This window comes from Peromyscus californicus, unplaced genomic scaffold (assembly GCF_007827085.1).
Source record: "Peromyscus californicus insignis strain IS unplaced genomic scaffold, ASM782708v3 Scaffold_21__1_contigs__length_65335640, whole genome shotgun sequence".
In the NCBI taxonomy this organism is placed as follows: Eukaryota; Metazoa; Chordata; class Mammalia; order Rodentia; family Cricetidae; genus Peromyscus; species Peromyscus californicus.
This window is the reverse complement of record NW_026294514.1, coordinates 9,262,534-9,282,631: the sequence shown is the minus strand read 5'-3', so window position 1 is coordinate 9,282,631 and position 20,098 is coordinate 9,262,534. Positions and strand designations below refer to the sequence as shown.

The following is a 20,098-nucleotide window of genomic DNA, read 5'->3' as shown; positions in this document are numbered from 1 at the left end:
ACCTCTCGAACCTAGCACCTAATCTGAGGAACTTCTAGACAACCCTAATTTATCTTCCATTGTTTATTAGGGTTAAGAAAATCTTTCATTTCTTAACAAATTTTTTTTTTTTTTTTTTTGGTTTTTCGAGACAGGGTTTCTCTGTGTAGCTTTGCGCCTCTCCTGGAACTCACTCGGTAGCCCAGGCTGGCCTCGAACTCACAGAGATCCGCCTGACTCTGACTCCGCCCGGCTTAACAAAATTTTTTAACACTTACTTCCCTATTTAAGAAAAGCATGCCGGGCGGTGGTGGCGCACGCCTTTAATCCCAGCACTCGGGAGGCAGAGCCAGGCGGATCTCTGTGAGTTCGAGGCCAGCCTGGGCTACCAAGTGAGTTCCAGGAAAAGGCGCAAAGCTACACAGAGAAACCCTGTCTCGAAAAACCAAAAAAAAAAAAAAAAAAAAAGAAAAGCATGATGGCCTAAACACATTAAATCAAACCCAGCTGCCAGATCAAGTATGTCTTTGGTCAATTATCAAATCCTCTCAAATTTAAAAGCATTGTTTCTTGAATCCAAACACAAGTCTGTTAATCTTCTGTCAATGGAATAGTAACTTCTCCCCAGATTCTCCTGATATAGGAGAATTCCGTTTCTACAAAACAGAAGAAGGGATTAGAACAGATGGTGGGGCACAGTTGCTCCAGCGCAGTAACCAATGTTACGGTCCAGGAACATGAAACACAGACAAATCGGAACAAGCCACTAAATTACACTGTGAATCCGGGAATGTTTCTTATCCTGTCTGTTCATCAATAAGGTCGATCTATGAAGTAGAGTAGGGAATAGTAAATAATATATAAGTTAACACATATAAAGTGCTTAGATGGTGTCTAGAACATGGGAAACAATAATGTCAAAGGCTATCATCATTGTGACAGGAGTGTGGACATACTCGCCTTCAAATACATCAAGAGCTACAATGTAAAAATTTAAACTTACTCTTTATGCTTCCTAAAGATGGAAATAAGACTGTCTAGGAAATGTGTCCAATTTGAGCTCAAAATAAGAACATTTCCAGGCAACAAAAGCAGCATGAAATAGGTTAGTTTACTCAGGAGAGAGGGAGCTCCCTGGTGATAAAGCCAATCTCACTCATCTGGAGGGATCCCTACAGAACCTAAAGGAATGCCTGCCCTGATGTAATTAACTGTCAAATGACTTCCAATGGCTCTCCTAAGACAGACACTGCTGATTTCCTTCACACAGTGCCTGGCACACAGTGGTTACTCAAAACATCCTATATTATTCTGGTCTGGTATCTATACAATTCATCAACTGTATGCATTTGCAGTCCATATCTACATGACACAGTAAGGACTAGCCACATATAAGCCACCTTATGGTCAACTTCCAGTAAAGAACTTAAACCACAGTGTGACTTTCCCCAGATTCTTCCTATAGTTCAAAACATAGAAAAAAAAATCCAGTACAAGGTCTTCATTTTACATAAATAAACATATAATACCTAGATCCAGAGATTTTTAAATTATGATTCCAACTTTTTATCTTCATTAATAGCACTAAGCCCTCAACATTTGCATCTGACATTCTCAATGTCAGTGGAGAAAAGGTTTTTTGGCTTTTTTTTTTTTCTCTCTCTCTCTGTGAGCATCTAACAATCTTCACACAGATGAAAACTTAACTCTCGGTGATGTAAGCTTACATTCAAATCATGCTTTTACAGCAGTAGCACTGAGGAAACTGGGTTGTCATCTTGTTTTAGCATCTCGCATGCCATACAGGCTGGCATTATATTACCAATAAACATAGGGATTCAGTCGTAACTCTAGAGAGGTGAGAAAATGGATGTCTACATTTGTGAGTCACTAGGGTTGCATTTTTTTTTTGTTACAGCTACAATAGGAAACCAACACTTTGCGTTCCTAACACTGGTTTCCCCCAACCCTCAGTTGAGTGTGCTGAAACAAGCCCTCAGTCCCACAGGTGACCCTACATCCCTGTGACTTAAATAACTTAAATAACATACAGACCCTGGGCCAAGCGGCTGCCGTTTTGAGCATCTTCCCTCCTGTCTTCTTTCCTTCCAACCATGCAACAAAATCTTTGATTTTCTGGGTTTGCAGTTCATTCATTTGTTGTGTTTTGTTTGTTTTGTTTTATGGTGTCGGGGCTAAAAGAATTGCAAGACAGATTTTTTTTTTTAAGTAAAAAGTCCACTTTCCCATAGTTCCCTACTGTGGTTCTGCATCTTCCTTGAGATCGGTGGCTGCATTGGTCCACGAGGGTGGAGGGAGCAAACAGGGTTAGGACGGCTGTGGGTACGACGGAGATGACTTCTGGGAGATGACTTCAGTGAATCAGTTCAGCTTTATTCCAGAGAATAAGGAATATATAGGATTGGGGAGCCTGAGGACAAACCCTAATCTGCATTAAGTGGCTCACTCCTATCACAAGACTTCATATGTGGCAATAGGGCCCAATCAAAATGGCTAGAGCACTTGCCTAATTACCATGTGGGTCAGCAGGGGAAGAGCCTTTGCAGGGAACTGTGTCAAGGGTCACCCTTGAGATAAGTCAGGCATCCTGGGCCTAGAGACATCCTCCAGATAAGGCTAGGTAGAGAGCAGGAAGCTTTGCTGGGGAGGAGGAAGTCCTCCATGCTTAGAGAAAACTACCAGGCCATTGTAGTCTGAAACCTCTGATCAGCAGAACAATGTGGTGGTATTGTGTTCCCCAAAATATTGTGCACCCTAATAAACTTATCTGGGGTCAGAGACAGAACAGCCACTAGATGCAAAGGCTAGAAAATGGTGGCACTCACACCTTTAATCCTAGCACTCCAGAGGTAGAAATCCCTCTGGATCTCTGTGAGTTCAAGGCCATTGGAAATGGCCAGGCATGGTGACACACACCTTTAATCCCAGGGAGTGGTAGTAGAAAGCAGAAAGGTATATAAGGCATGAGGACCAGAAACTAGAAGCATTTAGCCTGGTTAAGCTTTTAGGCTTTTGAGCAGCAGTTCAGCTGAGACCCATTCTGGACGAGGACTCAGAGGCTTCCAGTCTGAGGAAACAAGACCAGCTGTGGAACCGGCAAAGTGAGGTTATCTATGGTTTGTTCTGGTTCTCTGATCTTCCAGTGTTCACCCCAATACCTGGCTCAGGTTTGATTTTATTAATAAGAACTTTTTAAGATTCATGCTACAGAACCTTTCAACCCCCTACCGCTATTTAATAGCCACGAGACAAGGAATAAGTTTCATGACCTCTCAGAGCCTTGACTTCCTCATCTGTGAGGTAAAAATGATGACAGTTACATCTTGCCAGACTACTGTGAGAACCGATATGACATAACAGACTGACAATGTTAGTGCCCCCTATTCTTCTATAATAGGAAATGCTTGAAAGAAATCTCTACTATCTAGGCATCGTATCACATATAATTATAATTCAATTGTTTAGTTGTCACAAATAATCTAAAACAATGTCTCTTTGCAAGAATAAAGGGGATGGCAGACATCCACACTTAGTAAACAAAGGGATAGAACTTGAAAGTGATCTCTAAGTGCCTGTCTAGCTCTCCAACCCTGTAATAATGCAGTTGATTAACTGAGGGGTCTCAAGTTGTTGGGGTACACACATGTGTTACTACCCCCTGGCTGACCATGTCAGAACCCCGTTAGCCCATGTATTCCAGTTATCACCAATACCTCCATCAGATTCCATGTTTCTGTCTCTGTCTGTCATTACAGGGCTCTTTCAAGTCCTTAAAACTCAACCCAGTTCATGTTAAAGCTTCAACTTGATGCTTAGCTCAAGGACCTCCTGGGGAGGTGGGTTGTAGTGGCTGATACAGAAGGTCCTCCTGGGAGGTGGGTTGTGGTGGCTGGTACAGAGAATGAGCCCTCTCTACCCACTTCTCATTTTTCTCTTCCTCCTACACTTCCCTTTTAGGATTGTGCTGGAGGGGATAGGAAAAGCTCAGGTCTCCTCAGAGGATAGAACTCACAGGGATGCTTCAGGTTCCACTGGATTGCCTTCCTCTGTTCCTCACATTAACCCTCAACTGCTGGTTGGCTCTCTCTGTAAGATGGACATCTAATGTTCTCTGTAGAGCTGTCCTCCACAACCTTCTTCTCTGCACATTAACCATCCTGGTGTTAGAGATGTCCTGTGGAGTTTTTTTCCCACAACTCCTCATTAACCCCTACCCATGTGTCCTAACTAGTTAGGGTTCCATTGCTGTCACAAAACCCCATGACCAAGAAGGGTTTATTTGGACTTACAGTTCCAAAGAGATAGAGTCCATTACCATCATGGCAGGACAGCATGCCAGCAGACAGGCATGGTAGCTGGAGCAGCAAGCCAAGAGCGCCTATCTTAAACAGTAACCAGGAAGCAGAGAATGCACTGGGAATGGCACATGGCTTCTGAAAGCTCAAAGCCCACCCCCAGTGACATACTTCCTCCAGCAAAACCACACTTCCTAAACCTACCCAAAATAGCTCTACCAACCAGTGACCAACTATTCAAACCACCACACTCTATTCTTAGTAGACTTCCTTTACCCAAGTGGCCTAGAGGCACTCTGAATAAGGCAACGAGAGGCCTGGACATATTCTAGTGTTCCCTTTCTCAGTACCCAGAATAGCCTGAAGGACTCTGACAGTCTGCTCACTCAGAGAAGAGATGAACATCAGCCTCAGCTTACAGGGGAACTTGGTGGAAAGGTGGACTGTCGGAAGTCCACAACTATTACATCTTATACTCAAAAATCATTTTTTAATCTAGGCACAGTAGATCATGCCATAACCCCAGCACTCAGGAAGCTGAGGCGGCCTTATTCCATAGCAAGATTGATTTCAGAAAGGTGTGCATGTATGCGTGTGTTGGTTTGTCTACACATTTTTGTAGGTGTGGGCATGTGAGTGGAGGCTCACACGTGTGCACATGCATATGGAAGTCAGGGGTTGAGTCCAGGTGCCTTTATCACTCTTCACCTTGTATTCAGAGAGTCTCTCACTGAAGCGGGAACTCATCAATTGGCTTAGGTTAGCTGGCCAAAGCACCCCAGTCATCTACTTGCTCAGTACCATGTTCCCAGCAGTGGGGTTCTAGACAGGCCGCATCGAGCTTGGTTTTCTAGTGTGGGTACTGACTTGAGTCCTTTCTCTTCCTACCTCACAAAGAATCAGGAGCCATCCCCCTTAGGAGGCGAGACAAAAAAGGCAGCTCCCTTTGGGAGCCATGCTTTCTTTCCAAGACCTCCTGTCTCCCAGATCTTTTTTTAGTTAGCCTGGGGGAGGAGGACCAGCAGCAATAGTGGAGACTGCATCTCAGCAAAGAGGGCTCCGCTAAGAGGACTAAAGGGCATGCTTCTCAAACCTTTTCATTTAAACCGCAGTGGCTAATTCCAGCACACACTTCTAACCTACTACGACAACTTGTATGCTGACATGTTTGCCAAGACCCAATCCTCCGTATTGACTAAACTGTCACGCTGAGGGTGCAACCATGGAGACTCACTTTGGCATTTCCTAGGGCTGGGACTAAAAAAATGAAAACGTAGACAAAGCTTATTACTCATACCAAGCATCCTCAGCAACACTCAGACCAGTCCTCCCTCTCCCCCTCCCAGAGATCTCTAAACTCAGATACCTTTGTACCTAACAGTTGTTGTTAAATGTGTTAAGATGTTTGTCCGTGGGATAGCTCATCAGGTAGAAGTGTTTGCCTTTCAGGCCTGGGGACAGGAATTCAATTCCCAGAACCCACAGGAAAAAGAGAAAAGTTGTCCTCTGGACTCTATACATGCACTGTGGCACACACACACACACACACACACACACACACACACACACACACACACCTCAAAATATCACTAATAAATAAGATAAAAAAAATTTAAGGCATTTTGAAGACAAATGTGTTAAAATGAGAGATTAAAATGCACTACAAAGAACCAAAAGCTATCAAAATCCATAACAAATTAATCCCCAAATTTCTAATTCTGCACACGAGGCAAGTAAAGAAACACTTCCTGAGCCTTTCTGCAGTCCTGTCTGACCCACTCAACCCGAGCACACTGGATCCTCCATTCTCCTCTTACTGACCTCAACTGCTGTTGAAGCTGGATTCCTGCGTGACTCTCCACTGCCTGGCTGGTTATTTTTCTAACGAACATGCCTTTGACTACCGATCATCATCTGGGCTACAAAATGGAAATCTGTGAATCAAAAGGTAACCCGTTGGGCGGGGCGTGGTGGCACGTGCCTTTAATCCCAGCACTCAAGAAGCAGAGGTGAGCAGATCTCTATGAGTTCAAGGCCAGCCTGGTCTACACAGGCTGCAAGTTCCAGGACAGCCAGGGCTACACAGTGAGACCCTGTTTCAAACAAAACAAAAGAGCTTACCTGTTGCTCATTTCTAATGACTGCAGAAAACACCAATGTATTTATCGCAAGACTGACTTGACCTCATACTGACAGCACATCGGAAAATATTAGTTTAAAAATGTGTTTGTAAGTTTCAAATGTTTGGTAGGAGCCTTTTTAGGAAAAAAATTAATCCACTTTAAGAGAATGTATCCAGCTGGGCGGTGGTGACTCACACCTTTAATCCCAGCACTCGGAAGGCAAAGGCAGGCAGATCTCTGTGAGTTCGAGGCCAGCCTGGGCTACAGAGTGAGATCCAGGAAAGGCGCAAAGCTACACAGAGAAACCCTGTCTCAAAAAAAAGAGAGAGAATTTAACCAAATATGATGCTGTGCAAATGCTACATTGAGGGAGAACTATTCTGTGTCTTTTTAATAGTCCAACATAACTACAGATAGATAACTGAAGTTGACACCCAGTTGTCTGAAGAGAACTACTAGACTTTTAACAACTGCACAGACTTTTTAACATCTGCAAACAATGGGAAGAAACCCCTGGGTACCATTTGGCCACAGCACAGTATCTCCACACAGCAGGACAGATTGCCTTTAACGCAACAATGTAGACACAAGGACAGTTATAACATAATCTTGTATCTGCTCTCCTACCCAATGACTTTGGAGTTTCTTTACCAAAACAAAAAGCATTAAGTGATCAGACAGACTTTCAATTTAATAAATTTCTCAAGTATTCACTGAGTTCCTCCTGTGTAAGAGGTACTATACCTTCCTCGGAGAGAACAGGAGGAATACCCAATTATACAACATCATATCCACTTATCAAGAAAATGGCAATCTCCATCGATTGGGAACTCAAACACTCCTTACTGATTTATCGATGGAAGACAAAACTATTAAACTCTAAAATGTTGTATCAGTTTGCCATGATTAATAGTCTGTCTTTAGCATGTATAATTTATTCTAAAGGTGCATTATAAACTTCTGCTTAGTGCTTACTTTGGACAAGAAGCAAAACTATAGTATCAGGAGGCCCAGTCTTCTCCTGGGAAAATGAAATGCAATGTTGACGTAAAATCATCAACGTTTCATGTGAAAGGTCATAAACTTGAGAGGGAGAAATGTGTCCAAATAATCCTGAAGAGAATTCCCTAAAACTGCTTGTAGAATGCTTTCTTCTTAATTCGTCAGCTGAACTTAGTGTGCAAGGTAACATTTTCAAACCTGTTATTTCATGCACACCGGCTAAGGTTTGATCAACATTCTTTAGGGGGGATCTAGAAGAAAGAGTTGATGCAGTCAGGAGCTGTGGTACGTACCACTAGTCCCAGCTCTTGGGAGGTGGAGGCAGAGGCTGGTGGATCACTGCAGAACTTTGAGCTCTTTCGCTGGCTCTGCATTTGTTAGCTATGTAAGACCTTGCCAAAGTCACTTAACATCTCATCTGTAAACACTGATATGATACTAATAACAATTCCATACGGTTATTGGAAGAAATAAATTACTTGATACACATTAAGTGCTCAAAACAACACCAGACTCAAAGAATAAATAATGTATTTTCTATTATTTTAGAGAAAATGTCTCAGTAGTATAACTTATTCAAGATATTACTGTGTTTTGTCAATTATATTAAATAGAAAAACCATTTAATTATTGCTAGCACTTCCAAATATGTGCTATTTAATTATGGTACAGAATCAATAACTCCAAAATATCTCAAAACTGGACTTCACCAAATGCTAAAAATGACTTTGCATCTTGTATGAAAACCTCTAAAGGGAGCAAAAAGTTCCACTCCCTTACAGCAGAGCCCCTATTCCCTTTTCCTAAATTTACTCTTGATCAATAAGTAAGAAACTTCCAGTTTAAGAATGCTGGCTGAACTGTATTTTATGCGGTGACATCCCAAGGGAGAGAGACATCAGGGTGCACATGTAGTGTCTCTCATTCAACCCAACACTCAAGATGGACTGAAAGAGAGGACAAGTCATTCTTCCGATACAAATGCCCTTGGCCGGAGCCTGGCGCTGACTCATTCTGAGCCATGGAAGACCACAGCTCCCTCTGACCTGGTCAGTGTGTATCTGGACATCACACTTGTCGCCAGCCGTTAGGCATGAGAGAATGTGTGGGCTTTAACCAGACAGGCTTTTCACCCGCTTTGGTTTGAAATTGCTTTAGGCTTCGGAAAAGTTGCCCATGATAAGGTTGGGTCCAGTTCCACACTATATATAATGTTGGTCCTAGCTAAGCATAAGTGTTCTTTTGTCTTCTTTGGGCATCACATAGATATTCAGTGCTTGGATTCTGAATATCTCTAGTTCCCTAAACTCTCAGTAACATCACAGTCTCAGCACTCTGAACCAGGATCTCATACCACGCGAACAATACAAGCTGGCTGACTTGAGAAAACTTCCTGGGTTTAGTCCATGCTTCATCCAGGATTAGCATATTTTAAAAGGCTCTTGAGAAAGGTCAACATAAAAGAATGAACAAAACAGATGTTATCTTTCAAAGGTATTTTGAACTTTTAATACCAAGTGGTACGGTTACGGACAAACAAAATCTCCTTGCCTGTCATAGCTACACCCTAGGGCTGTAACATAGCTCATTGGCTGAGACCCTGAGCTCCATCTCTGATATTACAACAAAGAGAAAATCAATTGCTACACACTTTCATCATCTATAAATACAATCTCAAAAACACTGAAAAACTAAATGCCCTTACTGAACAGTTTAGTTTTTATGTTTGGGATGAACTGGATTGTTTTCAAAATTGTTCTTCCTGGGGAGATAATGATTATACAAATAATGGCTCTTTTCTACTCACATATGTAATCCTGTTTTTCTCAAAGTAATGCTAGAGTGATCACACATAGGGTGAGTTAAAATGATGCTATTCAAAATAAAGCAGACAATGACTCTCTTAAACATACCCACCCAGGACATTACAAATAAAACTGCAAATAAACCCAATTTGAAATCCAAGAGACGGTTTCAACACTGTCATGCTAGAATCTTGTTGTCATTGGTGTCTGCTAAAATACAATTCCCGGGCCAATACTTAAATAAGGAAAAACGTTATATAGAAGTTGGCCTGCAGTTATTATTATTGTTGTGGTTCGCATAGCATAATCATTAATTATAATAAGCTCTGTTGTATCCCATTGTGAGAACAGGGATACAATGATGAATTGGGATTCAGAGGTGAGTAAGTTCAGTGAGACTCCAAACAAGCCTTGTATTAGGTGATCAAAACATTTGTCACAATATAAGGTTTTGCAGAGCTGACAGATTTCACTATAAAAAGATTTTTTGATGTATTGTCTTAGTTTACACGGAAAGTCCAATTCAATGACTCCCTGTCCCCACCTTATAAGCAGTGGTTCATTCACTGGTGATGTCACAAAGGGAAGCTCAAGAAGCCCCCGTGCCCCTGAACCCTTGTAATCACTTAAAGATAGATAATTTTTAAGTATATAATGTTATGACTATGGCAATTTGGACATTAGGCTTGAAAATGGAATTATTTTAATATTCACTGTTGCTAAAGCTGAACAGAGACGCAGGGAAGGTGGGTCAGTCCATTGAGCTCCTCCTGGCCATTCACCACCTCATCAGTTGCTCGAGCATTACCCAGAAGCACCTAATGGGCTGTTTGTTCAGTAGCGCCAGGCGACGTCTCTGTCTCCTGATGTCTTCTCGTGATGCCCTGCTGGGCCTGAGGTGTTATCTGGCAATAAATGTTCAACTGACATTTTACTGTAAAACATTTAATTGTCTGTTTTCTTCATTGTCAAAGACAACGGTTTGGACAACTACCCAGAGGCAAGCACAAAGTGTATTTAACCCTTCAGTGGCTATGTAACTGGGATTATAGTCTTTAAACCTTAATACGGTCTCAAAAAAAAGAAATGCAAATCTACAAATTCTCGGATTTATAACAAACATTGATTAACAGGCATGTCTAAAACCTTTCGTCAAACTATAACAAGGCATTTTACCCAGGGTTCTATTCTTCACTCTTTTAAGAGGTATTACTAAAAGCCACACCAGAAAAGCACTGAAATAAGAAACCACGTCTAAGGTGAAATGTGATCATACTCAAGGACAATTTTGGAGAAAATAAGCACTGTGACTCAAGCTGTTGGGACAGTAAGTCAAAGCCACCTAAGAGGTTCAGTGCCACACGCACAGCTGGCTCACGCTTCTGTGGTAGAAGCCCCTCTGGAGCCCCCAATGCCGTGGCATGCTAGCAGTCTCCTCATAGCAAAGGCTGGTCACCTCCAATGAATTGTCAGCTTTTTTTATTTAAAATCCTACCATCGGTTTGTTATTTAAAGGTTTTAATGCACGTCAGTTGTCTTAGTTAGGGTTACTATTGGTGTGATAAAACACCATGACCAAAGCAAGTTGGGGAGGAAAGGGTTTATTTGGCTTACACTTCCACAGCACTGTTCATCATCACAGGAAGTCAAATGGCAGGATCCCGGATGCAGGAGCTGATGCAGAGCTCATGGAGGAGTGCTGCTCACTGGCTTCCTCCCCATAGCTTGCTCAGCCTGCTTTCTCATAGAACCCGGGACCACCAGCCCAGGGATGGAAACACCCACAATGGGCTGAGCCCTCCCCCACCAATCACTAACGAAGAAAATGCCCTACAGCTGGATCTTGTGGAGGTAGTTTCTCAATGGAGGTTCTCTCCTTTCAGATGACTCTAGCTTGTGTCAAGTTGACATAAGACAAGCCAGGACATCGGCACAGGAACAAAAATCTACATGCTGATTAATTCCCAGGCTAATCTACAAAAGCAGATATAGCTCTGGCATGTCTAAAAATTAGAAGCAATTTTTCAGTCATATTTAATTCTACATTATAACTGTTTATAAAAATATGTTCAGAGCGCCAACTGAAATCCTCTTCATCTCACTCCCTATAATAACATATATGCAGTGTACCACGTATCTGCCCCCTCTGGGTATCAATCTAAAGAAAACACAGTTCCTCTCAAAACTCCATTGTCTTGAGTGACACAGGAAAGAAGTGGGCCTAGGGTAACACAGGTTTGAGCTTCCAAACTGACACCATGAAGAGGTGTGAGGGCCACACAGTGAAACCAGCCAAACTGCCTTTTCACACACACAGCATGGGCCCAACAAAAAACGGCCACAGGCAGGAAGGGAGCTCCAGATGTTCTAAACTGGAGACGAAAGTAGAGAAGGGACAATTCACCCCACAAGCCCAAGATTCAGATTCTCCGTGTTCAACTTGTTTCTAACCTAGGAAGTGTGGAATTGTGAGCTCACTGCACCGGAGGACTGCATGATAACACAGGTGTTAAGCAGACTTGGCTTTGAACCCTGATTCTACCTTGCTTTAAGTCTCTTGTACCTCCCTTAAACCAGAGGACTCGCTGTGAGAACATGAAGTGTATAAAAGCTAGTTTGGTATTTAACCCACAGTAGACAACATGTAACGCAAATTTCATTCTCTTTGCCTCTCTGATGAGTCATAATTTTGTCATGAGTCAGCTGGTACCCAAAGTGCATCTTGGAGGTTGCAGCTCACAAAACCAGATAGGATAAGACGGGCCATGGTAACACATTAATGAGGCATGAACAACAGTCTTAATCATTCCTTTAGAGGCTTTGTTGTGTGTCTCAGATCCTCATTCCTAACACTGACCTTCATCCCACATGCCATGCGGCGAGGAACTAATGTACAATCTATTCTTCCTTGCCTCGGTTATATGTACTTAGAATCAAAAGAAAACAGACAAAAGTACAGTTGATCAATATTTCACATGTACCAGAAAAAAAAAATGAACTGCTTTCAAAATATTTATGTATCTCAGTTCCCACTATCTAACAAAAAGAATAAGCTACGCTGTTTCTTATTTCTACAACATTCTAGTTATGGGGCTATTGGCTACAATTTAGAATGGTAGATATTTTGATATTGACATTAAATACTAGATAAGCGATTTACTTTCTTTAGTACAAATATATTCAAATACTAAATAGTACATTGATATTAGATATTACTTAACTGTTAGCATTTTCCTAACTTTTCATCTTAAATCACATATCAAGAAGAAACTAAGGTGGACTCAATGAATATTGTGGTATAATATATACACTTGGCAAAAAATGAAGCATTTATCAATGGCAGCGCTGTAGAAAATAATCATAGCGGGAAAAGCAAATGGATTACAGAGAACCTAGCTAAATTCTTGCAGGATTAAAAACCAAAAAGACTCAGCCTGAGACTATAAAGGAAACCCACAGTGACAGCAGAAAGACTTGGTGAGGCTGGGCACAGATAAACAGCACAATTGTCTCCATCAGCGCAGAAGGAAATTGTTTTCTCGGCTATCCACATGTTTTCAAATTAGGAAGGGCAAATTAACTGAAAATATTCCTTTAATTAATATACAAGAAAGTCTGTTTCCTGGCAGAATAGAAGAATGCATTATTCGGGTCTGATATTCATGCTAATAGAGAATTAGTGTTAAAGTAATTAAAACAGATCATCTAAGTCAACCTGAAAAGAGGTCATAATTCGATGGGATTATTGGGGTGCAGTGAGAAGTAGGAGCTGAGGCCCAGCTGTAGGAAGTAAATCATGGGGGACACACCCTTGAAATGTTAGCCTTGTCCTCAGTCCCTCCTTCTCTCTGCCTCCTGGCCACCATAAAGTGAACAACTATCCTGCATACGGCCTGGAGCTATGGTGCTCTGCCTCACTATAGGCCTAGAAACACAGACAGTGACCATGGACTGGAATCTCTGAAGCCATGAGACAAAATAAATCTCTCCTCCTTTGATATTTCTAATTATAATGACAAAACTGACTAACACACATGGTCTGTGCCTTTTTAGAAATTCTCATCTTTGCTACATTAAAGCAGCTAAGCCATGTGACAAAAGATTCACGATGTAAATAAAAATATTCTTGATCTCAGAAAGAGTAGAATAGAACTCTCCTGCCTCTTACCCCTGAAGAGAAAGAGAAGACCACTGGGGACAAATCCCAACAACTGCCACCTACCAGTCACCAGACCATCTTTGAAGTTCAATCTGCTCATCATAATGACCTCAGTCTATCCTCTAGGCATCAAAAATGTTACATGTAAACTTGAAGGTATGAAGCCAATAAAATTCTAGCCAAATTTCATTGTACATATTAAGGGCCTCAACAGTTAGTCAGAGATGCACAGTCATAGATACATATGCCTACAAGTGCCTGGACTATTTTGGAAGGATGCATAAGAAAATATTAATAGTTATAGGGTAGGCTATGTAAGTGGGAGTGTGGAATGCAAAGAGCCCTACTTTCACACTCCTTGGCAAGGTTTAATTGTTTTAAATCACATGTATATGTTTCAAATAAATCTAATTTAAAATAGTTCATCTAATTTTGCAGTATCTTTAGTTTTAAATGCCATTTATTAAATGTTTGTTTAATTTAGCATTAAACGGGAAAAAAAAGTAATACTCCGCTGTCTTCTTTTTTGTCACAAAAACAAACTTCAAAACAAAAAAAAAGAGGCACTATTACTCAGTGACGACCCTTACAAGAATATAAACCGCATGCCATTCATATAGTCTGGGGGCGGGGCTTGCTTATTTTGACACCGGGTATGGCTGTGTCCAGGAGGCTACACTGGAAACCAAGATCCTCCTGTGTCAACCTCTTGAGAGCTGAGTGCCAAGCTTGAATGATCACATCCCCAGGATTTCAAGCCTGTAGTGGTACACCTGGAAGCACAGAGCAATCTCAGAGTGGCAAAACTGATGCAAGAATTTGCAAGTCCTTATACTTCACGAACTGCATTTTTCACAATATATAAAGAACCACTGCTTCATTTTAAACTACCTTACAGTGCCTATTTTCATACACACAGTTTCTCAGGTAGAATCAATATCTTGTAACCCAAATGTACTTATTTCCTAATTGTGTACGTACGATGCTGTTGTTTCAAGACAATATGATTTCTGACTTGGAGTATTAAAAGAAGGCTGTTTCTCTTTTATCCAAACTCACATCCAGAGTATAACTCTCTTTATGAAAAAGCCACAAAAATAAACTACTTCAGGTTGTTTGAAACTACCATCCACTTTTAACACAGAAATCTCCCTGTAGCTTTTAAATTTCCATGGGCCCAGGTTTGGGAAAAAGCGTAGATGGTGCTTGGAGCTGGGTGGATTTGAGCACAAACGCTGGTACTGGTTGCTTGGGAAAGAAGACACGCATTACACATTACGCAGCGGCTGCTCGGTTTAGACCTAAGCAAGCTTTCTGAACGTATGAGCCTTCCCAGGAAGTCAGGAAGTTGAATAGCAGTCCTTCCTCCACTGTCCTCTGCGGCGTGTTGTGTGTATCCACATGTGCTCTGCCAAGATCAACTTTAATCTCACATGTACGCGGTAATCACACAGATCTACGCTAAGAGGCCCTATTCCAGAGCCAGGGCCAGGGGTCTTACCTGAAAAAAAATTACTCCAAAGGCATGCACCCAAAAGATGAACTTTCAAACACGGGAAACAAGTTCAAAGTGGAAGATAAAAATAAATAGGGGCGAAGAAAGGTTTACAGTTCCTTGGCAGATGGATAAAGGCAAATCCTCTGGGGGTGCTAGGGGAGTCTGGGAACGTTTTCCCGGATGTGTGTTTTCTGCAGCGCGAAAACTCTGAGCTCTTCCTTCATCCTTTCTGAGCTGCAGCGTCCGCTGCAAACTCTGCCTGCCTGTCTGCAAAGTTCAAGCGGTTCAGGATTTCGGCACCGTTTGTATCGGGGGAGATTTCCCCCACACACTTGAAAGTAAGCTGTGCTTTGCCTTTGCTGCTCGGGAAAAGCTAGCTCTCCGCTGGAGAATGCACAGCCAGCCCGCAGGTCTGCATGTACCCCAAGTCCTCCCTTCCTCCTCCCATTCACCGGTTAGTGAAATGAGGGAAAGCATCCATCAAACCGCAGAAGCAGCAGCGCAGAGCGCAGAGGGGAACTTTTCCCCGGCTGTCAGAGGGGAAGTCACTTCTGCTTCTCAAGGCCAAGAGCTGAGTCTGGGAACCTCCCGGACTAGGCAGTAGGGTTTGGCAATAAAGGAGACAGGGAGAAAACAATGCCCAGCCCGCGGTGCCTGCCTGGGGGCAATGAACATCCTGCCGGGGGTCCCCTACCTCCCCGCGACACCCACACCCACGCTCTGGGCCGCCGCGGCTCCGCTTACCTTGATGATGCTGCTGCGCCGGGGGGTCGCTCGCGCAGCCTCCAGGAGGCCGGCCTCGCTGTCCCCGGGGACCCCTGCAGCGCCCGGCAGTGCGACCCCGCTGCGACGGTCCCTCATCCGGCCACCGGAGGCCGCGGGTGCGGCGTCCCCGGCGGCAGCGTCGGCGGCGGCTCGGGGGTCGTCTTCGCCTGCGGCAGCGTCGAGAGGCACCGGACCCTCCCTGGCAGCCGCGCCCTCAGCCATGGCCAAGCACGTTCCGGGGTTGGGGGGTGGGGGGTGGGGGTGCTCCGGGCGAGACAGCACGACTGGCCCCGGGTGTCCGGCTCCTGGCACGGGTGCGCTCAGGCACGGGGAGGAAGCCCCGCTGGACTTGGTTTCAGCGCCCGACGGCGGCTGCCGCGGCGGCGGCGGCTGCAACTTTATGGAGAGGAGACATCGCTGGGGCAGAGGCGTCCTCGGGCTGTGGTCCAGGAGGTCAAGCGGGCCGGCGCGGGCTGGCGGGGAGGGCGGGGAGAAGATGTGAGCGGGAGGGAGAAGCAGGCGAAAAGCCGCGGGAGGGACCGGAGACGTGATGCCAACGCGCCGGGCTCCGCGCAGACAGACAAAAGGCGGCCGGGCGGCCGGGCAGCCGGGCCGGGAGCCTCGCGAGCCAGCCGGGGACGCGCGCGGGCGCGGAGCGGCGGTGACTGCGGACGGGCCACCCCGCCACCTGCCCGCCGACCGCGGCGCGGCGGCCCCAGGAAGTGCGGCGGCGGCGGCGGCGGCCTCCACTCCGCTCGCCCGTGACCGGGAGGGGAAAAGACTTGTTTTGACAGCCCGTGGGGGATTGGCAGGCGTGCGAGCCTCTCAGGAGCCGAGCCTCGCCGGAGGGGGGTTCGTCCCGGCCAATCCTCACTGCGGAGGGGTGTGCCCGAGCGCGAAGAATGGAATGTGTTTCTGGAGCTCCCCTGCCCGCCCGGCCCCCCGCTCCCCGTGTGCTCGGCGAGGGTGCGCGCGCCTGGGTGCGCACCCACCCGCAGGCACTCCGAGTACCTTTTAGGAAGTTTAGCAACGCCGAAGCAGCCCGAAGGTGCACCAAAAATGGGGGGGAAGGGGGAGGGGGGTTGGAAGAGGTGGGGGCAGGGAGAAGCCGGAGGAAACACTCTGCAGAACAGCAGCAGATCTGGAAGAAAGCGGGTGTTGGGTGAGAATGTCAGGGTGTTTGGTGTGCTGGTGACCCTTGGCTCTCCGGCCAGTCCTTAGAAGTCCAGTCGGTGCGGAGATAAACTAGGGTTTACGAGAACCCTGGAGTTTTACAGTTTGCTTCAGGTTCTGTGAACGGATTCTACATTCACTCAGCAATCTGAGTAAATGTGACAAGGAGTTGGATGGAAGGGGTAGAAGGGTAAGAGGGAACAGACCAACTAAAACCCTGGGGACGACGCCTAATGAACACCGATATGATGGAAGCCGTAGAACTACAAGGTCACTGGCAGGTTTAGTCTCTACACTAAAACGTTCCCATTTGACAAGGGTTTATTCAGCCTCCTTTCTACATCTAATTCTAAATAAACCCATTTTTCTCCTTCCACCGAGATAGTAACCAAGAGGAGAGATCTTTGCGTGGAGCAGCGATTCAATAGAATTAACCACACCACGAGCAAATGCAGACAACGGCTCTAAGGTCCCTAGAGAGATGGAAGGCAGCATTTTTATTTAAAAGATTTGGAGCATTGAGGTCTGCATCAAACCTCACTTAGAGCATTAAATGTATTTCAATTACTAATTATTTCATAATTCAAGATTTTGTTTTTCCTTGGCTCTGCCAAGAGCACCAAGAAATTCTTCAGCCCTGCAGACCCAGAAATTGATTGGCATTCTAGCGTTTTAAGGGCGCCCTGGGGTCTTGGGGATCATCCAGGGCAGCTCTTATTTAACCGAAGAAATGAGCCTTGCCGGTAGCTGGTTAGTGCAGCCGCTGACATCAGCTCTGCCACCCAGCTCCTTTGACGCATCTCTTCACTTTTTTATCTATATCCCCCGGGGCTACAGTCAGAACTGTATGGGGCTCCTGGGAAGATTCATATTTGACATTTACCATCTTCTGGGAAAGACTTGACTTTACCTTTTCTTGAATGTCCTACAGATGAACAGCGAGCTCCGGTTTTAGAAGCAACAGCGCCCTCTAGTGGAAGGATGAGAACTACATCCCAAACAGCAAGTGCTAGTTCACAGCCCTGTTACATGGAAAATACTTTTATTTTGTCCTCAGAAATATAACCGATTTTAGGCTATGATTTTTCTGGTACTCAGTGATTATTACATGTCACTTCTGTTCTTTACAGCTATCCATGCTTCGGTTTTCTCTATTACTTTAATAAAAATTTCCATTTATGAAGTGTTGCAGTTATCTTACTCATCTGATCTGAGCTAACTCATCTAACACTAAAAGTCAGTGGCTTTCAAATAAGGAAAAGCCAGAAAGTACAGAATACAGTTTGCAAAATGTTTTGTCTCAATTCAAAATGTCCAAGTTGGGCTCTCATACGGTCTCTTCATTAGCAGTCTTCCATTGTGTCTTCTGTGAACACAAATGCACAGGAACTGATAACTACTCTGAGCATCTCTTTGTGAAGGCTGCCTCATTCACCCGGCCTTGAGAATATTGGAATACATGTGGAGAGGTTTTTGTTGTTCTGTTCTCTTCTGCCATCAGCTCAGAAGGCTTCTGTGCCTGCAATTTTACATTTTAAAAAATGCCCTGTGTGCCTGCCTACCTCACAGAGGCCAGAAGTCTGAGAAAGAAGAGACCAAGGCCACAATTTCCTTCAAGGGCATTCTCCCAGTGCAGTAAAAACTCCCAATAGGTCCCAACTCTTAAGGTCTACCACCTCCCAAGACAGCAAAGCTTCTGACTAAACCTTTAATACATGGGGTCTAAGGGACATGTGCTATGGGATGTCTTTCTGTATGCTATGAATATGTATTGCTCTGATTTGTTGACAGATAAAGCTGCATTGGTCAATGAATGGCAGGGCAGGATGGAGCCAGGCAGGAAAATCCAAGCGAGATAGTTAGAGGAGAAAGAAGAGGAAGAGGAGACGTGAGCCAGCCGCCCAAGGAGCAACAAGATGCCGCCAACAAACCAGTAACACCAGGGCCACATGGCAAAACATAGATTAATAGAAATGGGTTAATTTAAGATGAAAGAGCTAGCTATCAAGAAGCCTGCCATAGGTCATACAGTTGATAATTAATATAAGCCTCTGAGTGATTATTTTATAAGTGTCTGTGGGACATCACCACTGGGCAGAACACAAGAAAACTTCTGACTACAGACATTCAAGATCCAAACTATAGGAGCAATGAAGCTGGGGTCGTTACCAGAGGTCCTCATGACTAACATGAAAGGTGCTGGGTGGGTAGGAATGGTTTTTCGGTCTCTGAGACAGCCATGACTGAATGGGACTTGCACATTATGAGAAATACAAGCATCAGGAAGGGCTCAGGCTTTGAAATCACCATCTAGAACACAATGATTCCCTTGCTTTTTAGCTGGTTGTAGCTTTCAGCAAATGACTTGAAACTTAATTTTTAACTATGTTTTATTCATTTCTCGTGGTGTGTGTTGTGTGTGTGCATGTGTGTGTGTTGTGTGTGCATGTGTGGTGTGTGTGTATGTAGGCTATAGGATAACTTCCAGCAATTGGTTCTCTCCTCCCACCACGTGGGTCCCAGGAATTGAAATCAAGTTGACAGCTTTGGTGGTAGGTGTCTTCATCCACTGCAAGCCTCTACTTGAAACTTTTGAGTCTCAGTTTTCTTATCTTTAAAGTGGAGTTCACATTTTTTTCTTTGTTTGTTTTTCAAGACAGAGTTTCTCTGTGTGGCCCTGACTGTCCTGGAACTTGCTCTGTAGACCAGGCTGGTCTCAAATTCAGAGAGATCCTGCCTCTGCCTCCCGAGTATTGAAATTAAAGGCGTGTGCCACCACTATCAGATGAGTTCAGAATTCTTTATAGAGGATTATCTGGCACATAGAAAGTAGTTATCGGAGGCTGGAGAGATAGCTCAGTGGTTAAAAGCACTGACTGCTCTTCCAAAGGACCTAGGTTTGATTCCCAGCACCCACATGGCAGCTCACAACTGTCTGTAACTCCAATTCCAGGAGACCCAATACCCATGCCAAAACACCAATGCACATAAAGTAAAAATAATTTTTTTAAAAAAGTAGTTATCAAAATGATTCTTCCCTCTGTAACTTCTCAGCAATACTGGAAGCCTTGGTTTTCTCACTGGCTATTTCTTAGGTCCTGAAGTGAGTTCTTCAGATGAGCAGAATCAAGCTGACCTATCAGGTCTTTGACTTTCTGATGTGGAAAAATCTTTTTGTACACTGTGAATGTGTCGCTTTGATTGGTTTAATAAAAAGTTGAACAGCCAATAGTTAGGCAGGATTTTGGGGCAGAGAGAAAGCTGAGAAGAAGGGTGGA

General features: G+C 44.2%; 1 protein-coding gene and 1 long non-coding RNA gene across 2 annotated transcripts in view; one reads left to right on the top strand and one right to left on the bottom strand.

Annotated features, from left to right (window-relative positions):
- Positions 1-16,247, bottom strand: part of Plcl1 (phospholipase C like 1 (inactive)) — a 347,946-nt gene extending 331,699 nt beyond the window's left edge. Inside the window, exon 1 of the mRNA XM_052749479.1 lies at positions 15,627-16,247. Within this exon, the coding sequence (XP_052605439.1) occupies positions 15,627-15,869 (243 nt within the window). The 5' untranslated portion in view covers positions 15,870-16,247. The remainder of the gene's footprint in view (positions 1-15,626) is intronic.
- A 516-nt stretch (positions 16,248-16,763) lies between these two features.
- LOC128117528 (uncharacterized) lies at positions 16,764-17,999 on the top strand. Its single transcript, XR_008220833.1, has 2 exons — positions 16,764-17,343; positions 17,752-17,999. It is a non-coding gene; the product is annotated as an uncharacterized LOC128117528 (long non-coding RNA).
- The last annotated feature ends 2,099 nt before the right edge of the window (positions 18,000-20,098 follow it).